The following is an 11,942-nucleotide window of genomic DNA, read 5'->3' as shown; positions in this document are numbered from 1 at the left end:
TCGTCCAAGTTGACAAATTTCTTCACATGATTCTGCAAGAATTAACAAAAAGCAAATAAGGAATGGTTTTTCAAATGCAAGATTTGCCAATTTAAATACCCAAGAACAGAAACTAATCAAGACTTCCAGAGTTATGGTTTTCATTCCCAGTAAAGTATGTGTTGATAAGGGGTTTGCCGGTTACAGAGTCCTTCAAGAAATGCTTCGCAGCCTCTGCAAAACAATACTACGTAGCTATTCGCCTTCATCTCATGGACATGATCAAGTTCTCAGAGTTACTACTTACTGATGAAATTTACTAACACGTTCTTGCACAATCCCGGAAGTAATATCTAACTCAAAGAATCAGAGGTTCGTAGCTTCCCAAATGATAAATGCCCTTAACTTGTGTCTCAGTTCCAAAATAAAAAATTACACCATATGCTTTTATCTCTGTGATACAACTACTAAGTTCCGGCAAAACAATAAATCGGAAAAGTTATTTGCACAAATGTCAAAAAGGATGCTGCAAACCCAAGTTAAGAATCCAGACCATCAATTTATCTCATCACCGAAGACGTGCAGCATAGGCACTCACGAAAAACTGCATGTAAAGTAATTAGCATGTAAGGAAGAAGGCATCCTCGAACCAGCAAAAGGATACACCAGTTTTGTGTGGGAGCTACTGCTTTCGTCCATAGAAGGCTTTTTCCAGTACTTAGGAAAGGGGCATGCAAACAGAAAATAAATTTGTTAGTATTTACTATTTAATTTCAATGTTCCAGTGGATTAGTTTTAAAAAGAAAGACTAATTACAATCAAGCAAAAATTGCCCCGAAGGAGAAACTACACAAGCCACAATGCAAATATTACTAGTTGTAGTGTTTATTAATCTAGCAATGGAATAAACCACACACTCAAAAAACTGAGCAAAGTACAGGTTAACACAAGAACTATAGCACCCCAAGTACCTATAATTACATTGTGATATTCACAACCAACACAAGTTAGATGATAAAGTATTATCTAACAGTCATGCAATTTACTACGATGATGATTTGGTAACAAGTCCAGTAGCAGTCTTTTACATAGGATATAAGAATGAATATATGGAGATGATTAACATGAGGCAAAGAAGAATTACTTGTTAAGAGCAAAAGCAATATCACACACTGAAACCATATTCTGTCTCAAAACAAAATATACAAAGTTGAGTAGTAGAACTTCCTAAGGCATTACCTTCATGCAGCTCTTATGTGGCACAATCACAATAGTAGCCGATAGTTGCAATTGAAGTTGGTTCAGTGAGAGTTTGCAAGGAGCTATGAAGTTAAAGAACATTCAAAAAGCAAAAGACTGAATTCTGATAAAAGATGGCTCAAACTATGTATCTGGCTCCCTTAAAAATGCACTTCAATCACCAACGGGCACAGGCTGAAATTTCAGTAATTAGTAACAGTTCAGTGATCATACAGGGTCTACACCCTACATAAAACAGGGCCTAATAATTTATAGAAGAACAAAATGGAGGACAAATAATGTGAACTTATCCCAAAAATTAGAAATTTCTACTAACAATGTAATGCTTTTATAGTGTGGAAATATGAGTCTGCAACTTTTAACAGAAAAAGAAAAACTATTAGTGGGTTCAGCATCTCTTTAGAAGCCCACACAAGTGGCTAACTAAATTGTATGTTGCAGTCACAAAGCCTTTCGATGAGAAGACATATTGTTGCAACCCTGGACGCCACATGACTTGAAACCGGTATCAGAACTTCCACTCCTAACATTCTGTCATTTATGTCTGTGAGATTAATTTCCAAGCTAGCTGAGAATTCCCCTTGGGCTCTCTCTCTCTCTCTCTCTGCTGAAAGAATGATGAAGCTCCTGAGCATGGTCCAGAATTACGAAAATGCAAACCTCCTAAACATATTAACTGAAGTGCTTCACAACATTATCAATGTTGTATTGCCCCACAGAATGCATCTACCATCATGTCCCCTTCTATCATAAGTACCATCACACTTATATCCCCCGTCAAACCAGCAAATTCTGGATTCCTGTTAGAGTGTGGAGGAAGATTGTAGTCATCAGCCTTTGGTCTTCCTTGCAATACTTCAATAAGTGGGCTTCTTCCAGAACAACACTTCCTTGCAACTCATGTTCGCTATGATGATTGGGTGAATCCTTTCTTTCATAAATCAATTTTTAAGCATGTAAAGGGGAAGCAAGGGTTCCATTGGGTGAATCCTTTCTTTCATCAATCCTCATTATCTCAGTTCTGGCTATGGGGACCTGCTGTCAAAATATTACAGTTGACACTGACATAGCTTTTGCCCATAGCCACAGTGTCCATGGTACCATCTATCAAATCAACATAGTGTTTGCCATGGTACTAACAGCTGTAATGGAAATAGGGGCCACCAAACCAACATAATTGTTGTCATCAACTTTCAAATCTGCAGATTTACTACTAAATGTATCAGGTTTTCTTACGCCTCATTAGTAACTATTGCATAACTATTTCTTGGAATGCCAGCCACATTTACCAAGCTTTCGGCAAGCTCCAAATTGCATAAGCTCTCTCCATTCTTAACATAAGATTGACAAAGTTTGAAGTCTTCCAGATATGTACACCACCCTGCAGTCAGAAAAGAAAATTGTTACAAATCATTTATCAAAGATTCCAGATAGAAAGAGGTAACTTAAAGCAGCACTAAAAGCTATACAGCAATAAAAACTAGAATAGATTGAATGATGAACTTGCATCCAGAGCAACTGCTGATGATCTCTGAAAAGCAATAAGCATATGTATACCAAAACAGGATCTCAGGACATTGATATCACACAAATGGAAGTTGGAACAATGTTCTTAATCAAAAGTAATCTATGGCAAGGGCCAAAGGGTTGATAACAGACTGCTTACAAAATATGATGCTAAACAACCCCATAGGTTTGTTCTGAACTTACTCCAGTTCAATGGTAGTATATATATTTCCAAAGCAAAATTAACAATATACTGACCCAAATCAAAGGGTTGACACACAGTTGCATGAACAAATCTGTACAAAGAGTTGATAATACAAGACAAACTAATAAAAGATAACAAGACGAGATATCTTGGTTGGTCATTTGTAATGCAGTCAGGGACAACCATCTATTTCATCTCTTAACCCATATCATAAATAGCCAAATTATGCATTTTAGTTCAGTGGTGACTAAAATTAACATCAGAGTAAACCTGACTGTTTTAACGTTTTCTTGGAGAAGAAATGTTGACTCACAATTGGGGAATCACCAAATCATACCATGCAGCAGCAGGATCCTCCAACCATCCCATCTTATCCTTTCTTCTTTCCTCGGTGAAGCAGCCACCCACTGTGGTTCTGGGTTTCCTGCAACACAAGTACTATTTATCTCTTTCCTTTCTCCATTATAAGCACTTTCTTCTTCCAGCCTTCAGCTAGTTCTCCTTTAAGCTACAAATGCATACCACAAAAAACTACACGTGGAGCATTTGAAGGTACTCTAAAACACTCACAATAAGTCTAATAACATGCATTGTAATTCTAAAAATAACCTATAACTCTAAAGAAGCATCTTTGTTTCATCACAAGTTCCGCGAATGAAAATTTCTAAATTCAATCTCATTTAAAACCTAAAATTGCAGTGTTTGCAAAATTTAAAACTTACTTCAAAACTATGAAGAACCTAAATCATTAACCAGCATTGGAGATATGTACTAGTGATGGTCAAGAAAGGTGCCATATCATACTCATTTAAAATAACATCAGCTACATGAAGATGCGCATCTGATATCAAACAGGACAACCATAAAGAAATATTTCATTTCAGACATGCCAAGGTGAAGCTTCCCAAAATAATCAGATTCATAGCTAGTTAAAGGAAGAATTCCCTGCCAGTTGAAAAAAAACCCCATTATTATCGAAGCTATTCGGTTTTTAGAATAGTTCTTACCTACACAAAAATCAGGAATAACCACAACTACAGAAAATTATTAATTAGCTGTGATGTTTAACCAGATGGCGAAGAAAAGAAAGCCTAAAGCAAAGAACAAATATCACCTTTTAAGATAAGGTACAACAAGAATAATGGCAAATAGAAAAGTTATAAATACATAATTGTAGGAAGCAATTTAGCCCCCCCCCAAAACTATATTGTAACGTGTTGCAATAAGGATGCCAAAATATTGTCACAGAGTAAAGATACAGATAGCAAAAGGCAAAAATTACATCAAGAGAAACAAGGTACTACTGCAGTTATCAATGCTTTTTAAGTTCACACTTGAACACCATACATATATGAGGGATTAAATGAAATAATTTTTGACAACTAGAATAAGGTACCAAGTAAATTGAGAGATTTATAGCCATACAAGTGGAGATTCCAAACACATCACACGTACTTCTATCCAACTTAATAGCATTACCTTGAACAAGTTCAGTAGCAGCCTCTTTTATAGATTTTCTAATACTGCATACATTGAGATGATTGTGCTGATTTAGTCTACTATGTCACTGATGCACAGACATCACCTGGTAGGAAGCAGGAAAGACATCAGAACTTGAGAAGTGCCTATCATAAATTTTGCAGTGGAAAATCTGGGTGAATGATCTATCATGTTAAATCAGAGGTTTCCGGAGATCAGAACCATAGCTCAGTGCCATATGAAGTTCACTTCTATAACACAGAAAAGCATCATATTAACCAATTTCCTGGACTTTTGCTGTACTGTCAAAAAATTATGCTGACCATATTAAACAATTTCATGGAAGATATACCTTGAGCAGCTTTTTGCTATACAATAAAAAAATATATGCTGTTTGTTGCTGATTTGAAATTGGTTCCACAAAAAGCCCTGAGCAGAAGAGTAGTTGAAAAGCAAACAGTTTATTTCCTAACAAAAGCAGACAGCTCAAAAGGTATCTGTGGCTAAGTTCAAAAAGCATGCCAACTGCTAAAGGACACAGATTCAAACTTTGTTAATTGATCATAATTTGGTGAGCCAGAATCCAACTCAAAAATGAATTACGAAAAAAAGACTGTGCCTTAAGCCCAAAACAATGTAATGTTTTTACAAGCTAGAGTACTGAAACTAGATGCCTTTCTCTCCAAGGAGACAAACTTTAAAAGGGTTCACCATCTCTTTGATCTCATGCGATTAAAGCAAGATCATGAACTAGAGCCCAGAAGCGAGCATCACAACCTTTGATGCATAGGACTTGAAGCAGGTACCAGGGTTTGCACACCTGTTATAATTAAAATGACCTTTCTTTCATTTAACTCTTGAGGTTCTACCCAAGCTGGATCAAAATTGGGCCCTACCAAATACCCTAGGGCCCACACTTTGATATACGAATTTGGGTCCAGATTTATGAGTGTGGAACCCCCATCTCTTACCTGAAGAACTTTTTACTGCTATTAGTGTTTTCTTGGCTCCAAGGTCGGAGCGATTGATACCTATCGCCATATCCCATTCTATCATCACTTCCAGCACATTTATATCCTCTACTCAAACCAGCGATCTCGGGGATCTTGCCAGAATGCAGATGATGATGGCGACCATTAGGCTCTGATCTTCCGTGTGAATGCACTGAGTCAAGCTTCGAGTTTGTAAAAGCTTTAGTATATGGACTTCTTCTAGATCGCCGCCTGTAATCATGCTCCCTGAGGTGATTGGATGAATCCCTCTCATCAATCCAACTTGAATGATGCAATGGGGAAGCAAAGGTTCTCGATGTGGGGCCATACCCTACCATGGGGTCCTCAACGCTAGATTGTAAATGGGGTGACCTCATTCTCTCCATTCTGGCTCTGAGAGACCTGCTGCCCCTGGAATAACCCAAGACATTATTCATCCCAATTTCACTTCTCCTAGGGGATGTCCACAGATGAGGGGATCGAATTCTAGATCTTGAAGGAAATCCAGTGCGAGAACGAGATAGACAAAGGGGCCCCTTGTGTGGAGAGAAGCTCCTGTATCTCCTAGATGAATGGTGCACAGGTGGTGATAAGTTCATTCTGTCATCAGGCACAAGCCTGTAATACCGGTCCCTGGCCATTTCATGACCATATTTACCAGCCTGGCTCCTACTGACACTGAAGTGCCGGTTAGGGCTCATGTCCTTTAAACTTCTGAATCTTCTCTGCACACCACATGCAAGCTCTGTCTCAGCTTGTGACCCCCATCTACTTTGTGATGAAGCATTGGTAGATTGTCTTACCACACGACCAGCATTTCCAGCACCACCTGCCTTAGCTATCGTGCCATCATATGCAACAACAAAGCCATTACTCTCCACCTTTGCAGCAGCTGCTGCAGCCACATTCCTTGATCCAGGTAGAGCACTAGGTGCATCACAGTAACCAGGTGAACCGGGACACTTGGGATGATGATGATTGGAAGCATCAAAGCAATGTATGTCTCTGACCATCCTTTGAGGATGCTGAGATGATCTGCCCGTCCCAACTGATTTAGGAGCACCAATATTCCTTTCAACTTTCGTATTTAGACCACCATGATCATCAGATCTGGAAACATCACAACATAATCAACTACACAAATTTGATTCTTTATAAAATTTGTAATTAAAAGAAACTGACAAATTCAAATAGTAAGATAACAGCTAGAAATAATCTACCTGGTCATTCTAGAAGAAGAACTATCTCGCCTGGTTATTCTAGCAGAAGAACTATCTTGCCTATGTGACTCATCTGAGGACATCGGCCTCTCAACTCGGGATGAGAAGCCTCTCCTGAATGACAAACCAGATCTTCCCACCGATTCATCAGCACCAGATTCATCCAAAGCACCAGCTTTACCATCTTGTTTATCAGAGCCAATCCCAGTGTCCAACATGCCATCTCCAATATGTACACAGGCTACAGGCAACTGATCCCATCCTGAATATTTCATTCTCACACAAGCTGGAGGCCACCTGTTATTCTCACCATCTTGAAATCCACCCTGTCCAATCATCTTCACTGTCAAATGACCTGTGCAATCCTTACTACCGATATCTGTAGAAGTTTTCTTCCCATCCCCTGAATCCAAAGAGGCTGATTTGGATAAGCACTTCAATGAAGGTTGAGAAACAACAAACAAACTATTCATAATGTTAGCTGCTCCATCATGAATAGCAACTGACACATCCCTGCTTTTACCCATCATGTTTTCAATAGAAGAAGGAAGAGAATCAGGGAAACAAGAAACTGCTTCAAGGACAGCATTCTCTCTGTTGTCAGAGCCATAATCCAAATGTGCAGCCTCCCTTTCCTCAGCTCCATCTTCTCCCCAACTTTGTAGAACTGATTCCCTAAATTCGCCATCCTCAAATTGAGAGTCCTCATCTACCAGAAGGTCGACTTTTTCCATTCCATTGGCCTGGCAAGCATCAAGATGAGATGCATCTGAGTCATAATTATGGATATGATCATTGAAAGCAACTTCTCCAGAATAATTTACACAAGAATCCATGTAGCTTTTGCCTGCCTCCTGAGTATTCATAGCATTATCTACCAAACTGACATCAATTTCTTTCACTGTCATATCAGCTGAAACTGAAATAGGTGCCACAGACCCAACACATTTATCATTGTCAACCTTTAGCTCTGTTGTAGACTGTTCATATTTGCCAACACATGTGATTATAGAACATAACACATCAGGATAGAATGACCCTAAGCTGCTCTGATGATGACCATTTAATAGGCATGGACTCCCATCCACTTCTCTGGAAGATCCCTCGGCATGCAGACCATTGGTGACATCAATGTCATCACAATGTACAATTTCACCAGATCGGCATGTTTCCACCATATTGCTGATAGCATTTGCATCAAACAAAACATCAGAAGCTTTCTCAGCAAGGACAGAAGACTGATCACCACTCTCTAAATCAGTATTCAGAACTCTATGCTCCTCAATCTGAGAGATGCTTACGTCAATAAGCTGTTCTACTTCAGCATTAGCCACAGAATGATCATCAGAGCTGCTCTCAGTATTGGATGCAACTATATTTGGTTTCTCATCGGAGATTGGCTTACGGATTGATTGTACCAAATTCAGATGAGGATTATGTGCATCATTATGGAAGTCAGAGCTGGTATTCCCACTACAAGGCAAAAGACAAAATGATGTTTCAGTTTCTGACATCAAGCCAGAGTCTGCATCAGCCTTTGCTTTATCAATAGATTCAATTACCAAAGTGGCATCCCTCAAGGAACCAAGAATATCTCTAGCTACTGAAGAAACAAGTTCAGTACTACAGAGGCTGTTTCTTTGATCGTAAACAACTTCAGTTTCTTCAGAAGAGTTGACCAAAGAAACTGAGGCAGTAACCACATTCTCTTCGAGCAAACAATCACCATAAGGAAGAGAGCAGCACCGCTTTACGTGATCATGATCAGTCATTGAATTATTATTGCATGAATCAGGTTTTTCCCAAACCTCTGACTTAAGCAATGCACAGTCATCCTTTGGGAGATCAGCCACATTTTCCAAGCTTTCACCAAGTCCAGTAGAGCATGTGCTCTCTGCATTTCCAACTCGATCCTGAAAAGTTTCAAAATCTGCCAGCTTTTCATTGTGACTGAGATTTTCACATGCAGGATCAGTTGGAAGTGGCTCGGAGACTACAGCTGCATCAAAATTGCTATTCCAGGCATCCATGGCAGTGTTAAGGTCCCAGTGAAGCCTAGAATCAGAGACAGAGGATCTTATCTCATCAGAATCATTTTGCAATGAAACTGTGAAGTTCTTTTGGCTCGCTGACCCTTGGAGATTATCATCATCGGTAGGTTTGAATGCTGAACATTCTTCCACAGGGATGTTACAATTTTCTTGTAAATCTTGAGTAGATTCAGATTGCCGGTCTTTATCTTCATATAAGGAATGTGATTGGGTACCTTGTGTGCCTTCTAAAAGTTCTTCTTTATAAGAATATCCTTTTGAAACAATACCTCCAATGTTTAAGGTGTCACTCACTATTTCACAACTGCAGGCAGCAGCGGCCAATATTGACATGCCAGAGAAATCTACATCACCGGCCTCTTCATTAATGTCATCCAAAATAGTCAACTTATCAGCAACATTTCTTTTGTTATGATTTTTGTCATATGCTAAAGTTTCCAGATAAAAAGCAAGCTGGCTTTCTAGTAAGTGATCAGAATCATCTGAATAAGTAGACTGCAATGTAGATGATGGAGAATTAACTAAAAGAATTTTCCTTTTCTTTATGGGAACAATACTGAGGGAGTCACTGAAGCGTCGTCCAAGAATGCTGACACCAACCTGCAAACAGAGAACAGGATCATTACTAATAAGCTACAGAAGAGGTCTGATTGAGGGGGTACTCTAGTGTAGTTTAGTTATCACAAGCAAAACCTTCTCAGACTCAGAGACAGAAATATCTCCTGCTCTCTTCGGACCCTTATGCATCATACCCTCACTCCTGAAACTATTGACCATACGGTTTTTCTGATTGCCCCAAGCATATGAAGTTCTAGCTCGTCTTGCACCTCTTTGCCTGCCCTTACCAGTTGTTTTCCACTTCAAGTGAGGATCTATAGGTCTTGGAAGTTCAAGTCCCATGTTACTCTGTATTCTCTGAGAAAGCTCCACAACCATCAACTGCACATTTGCAATCACAACTCATGCAGCACTTTAATCATCGATGGTTTAAAACTTTTGAGGCACAACCTCCATAAAAGGTACACAGATGAACCTGCAAGGTAAAGACCACTTATTAGGAATGATTTGCAGTGAAAAACATTAAAGAATAACAAAAACATTTACAGAACTAGAGTGGTCCAAGAGATAAGACCAACCATTGACTCAAATCCCTCATCATCTTTCTGGCCAAAAGAAATAATGATCAACTTGCAGGTCCAGAGCCACTGTGGAAGATCTCTGGAGTGCCAAAAGAAAACAGAAAGAAAGAGTATTAAAACTTGTATATCAAGAGACCATATTAAGTGATTCAAATTAAATAATATCCCAACCCACAAAAAATACACAAAAAGTGCCAAACTTGGTGGTAGGACTTCTTGTATAGCACGCTAACAAGCATTACAGACATTTATGTACCTCCTACTGTAGTCAAGATCATATCTTAAGAGAAAGTTAAACTGTGAACCAAACTAAAAATTCAACTTTCAACAATTAAAAAAATACAAAAATCTAAAATTACTCCTGCTGTAACAGTTAGAAAAAAAGCACATGCAAGAAAAAGAAGGTGATTCTGTTCCTCTATAACTAGCCTTTGGATGGTGATTATTCTGCTTCACAACAATTGCTAATCTCCATCATCCACTCAGTAAATAAGGCAGTTGCTTCTGCTATATAAAATGTTTAGGTCAAAATTTTCCATATTAAAAAACCCAATGGTCGAGAAAACATAGTCTGCATGGCTACAATACACAGAAGTCTGGTGATTCCCTATTTTAATTAATTCCCATCCATTCAGCGAATAAGAAATAATTCCAGGCCAGCACAGTCAAGAAGTACAAGTGCAGCAGAGATCCTCTGAAGCAAGATGAATATGACCCCGGATAACACATCTCAAGCATAGTAATCTTAGAGAAACAATTCTCTGGTAGGAGTAACAAGAATCAAGAACCCTGTGAAATATAATATAATCTAAAATCCTAGTAAACAGACACCCTGAGATGAAGCAAAAGTGCCATTCTCCTCAGTCAGTCAAATCTTCTATGGGAGCCAAGACAGTCCTACCGAAAAGGATGATGACAGGACATTAGATTTTTAAGCTCAAGGTGAGACCTACGAGTGACCAACAAGTGGCAGATTGCATATACCAGTAGATTTAAGCTCAAGCCAAGAGCCAGTACACTGCAACATATGGCAGGAGCCGCAGGTTTTAAAAGCCAGGAAGAAGTTTCACAACCCTGTGAAACCTGACATCAACTGAAATCCCAAAAAATAGGTACCCAAAGAAGATACAATGATGTCATGCTCCGCATCCGATCAGAGAAACTATAGCACCTTCTGTTAGGATGATGCCAGCGTAGGCACCAGATTAAGCCCCAAGCCAAAACCTAAAAGAGACCCACGAAAAGTAGACAGCAGGTAGACTGCAGAAATCGTCAGGGGCGACAAGAATCAAGAGCTTGTTAGACCATATTCCCGGCGGCAGTCAGAAGAGAAAACAGCACATTTCCCTGCGCTTAGACCTGAGACGGCCATCCCTAGGGAAGAGCACTACGACGCAAGCAGCAAGTCCACCAAGAAGCAGGTTGCAGTGAGCAAATCCCTTCGTTTCTTCCAAGATCGACGACCCAAACCGACGACCCAAACCGAGAAACCCAACACGAGTATACTTATTACAGTGTTTCTGCGAGGATCCTGTCGACACCCACACAGATCCACGATCCAGGCCTTTGTGAACTGTGTTCAAATACCAAAAACACAGCATACATGCCAAAATATCTGTTCCTTAGTTCGAAAGACACGATTCAACGAAGCGAAATCCCCACCACGGCGGTTCATTTCGGCGGCCATTATCGCCACCGCGGCAATCCTTCATATTCGAGTCGCAAGATGACCTAACAAAAGCATGCCTAGATCACAAGCTAGGGTATCAATACCTGGACCTAAGTGTCGGAGATCAACCGCCTCTTTCTCTCCTTCCTCCTTTCCTATCCTTTTCCCTTCCGTTATTCTTCAACCTGTCCGGCTTCCGTCCTTCGCGTTCCTCGTCTCCGCGTCCGAGAGAAAGAAACAAAGGGGATTCTTATTCTTCCTCGAAGATCAACACCCACTCCGCTGCATCGGCGCCGCTATTCTTTGACGATCCGTTCCCTTCCTCTCTCGCTTCTCCCCGCCTCTCCTTCACAGTCCCCTCTTGCTGCATAATGTTAGATATCTGCCACCATTTTGTGCTTGCCCGCGGTAGTCCCCCACCCTTATCTCCTTCCAATTTGCC

The 11,942-nt window shown here is 39.9% G+C and overlaps 1 protein-coding gene across 13 annotated transcripts; it reads right to left on the bottom strand.

The window, feature by feature from the left end:
• Positions 1 to 1,520: 1,520 nt before the first annotated feature.
• On the bottom strand, positions 1,521 to 11,872 carry LOC103984447 (uncharacterized). 13 transcript variants are annotated; one of them, XM_065108594.1, is made up of 8 exons: positions 11,605 to 11,872; positions 9,829 to 9,910; positions 9,386 to 9,725; positions 6,642 to 9,292; positions 4,782 to 6,531; positions 4,430 to 4,535; positions 3,264 to 3,374; positions 1,521 to 2,620 (listed from the first exon to the last, which is right to left on the bottom strand). In XM_065108594.1, exons 3-5 carry the CDS (start codon positions 9,626 to 9,628, stop codon positions 5,397 to 5,399), a joined length of 4,029 nt encoding a protein of 1,342 aa, XP_064964666.1. In that variant the 5' UTR covers positions 9,629 to 9,725; positions 9,829 to 9,910; positions 11,605 to 11,872; the 3' UTR covers positions 1,521 to 2,620; positions 3,264 to 3,374; positions 4,430 to 4,535; positions 4,782 to 5,396. The 13 variants fall into 13 exon arrangements, with proteins under 13 accessions (XP_064964666.1, XP_064964668.1, XP_064964669.1 ...); XM_065108596.1 differs by having other exon boundaries at positions 1,521 to 2,438; positions 2,529 to 2,620; positions 3,264 to 6,531; XM_065108597.1 differs by having other exon boundaries at positions 1,521 to 2,438; positions 2,529 to 2,620; positions 3,288 to 6,531.
• Between the last annotated feature and the right edge of the window lie 70 nt (positions 11,873 to 11,942).

The sequence above is a fragment of the Musa acuminata genome, chromosome BXJ2-5 (assembly GCF_036884655.1).
Source record: "Musa acuminata AAA Group cultivar baxijiao chromosome BXJ2-5, Cavendish_Baxijiao_AAA, whole genome shotgun sequence".
Taxonomy (NCBI): domain Eukaryota; kingdom Viridiplantae; phylum Streptophyta; class Magnoliopsida; order Zingiberales; family Musaceae; genus Musa; species Musa acuminata.
Note: the sequence above shows the minus strand (reverse complement) of the source record. Positions and strands in the feature narration are given on the sequence as shown.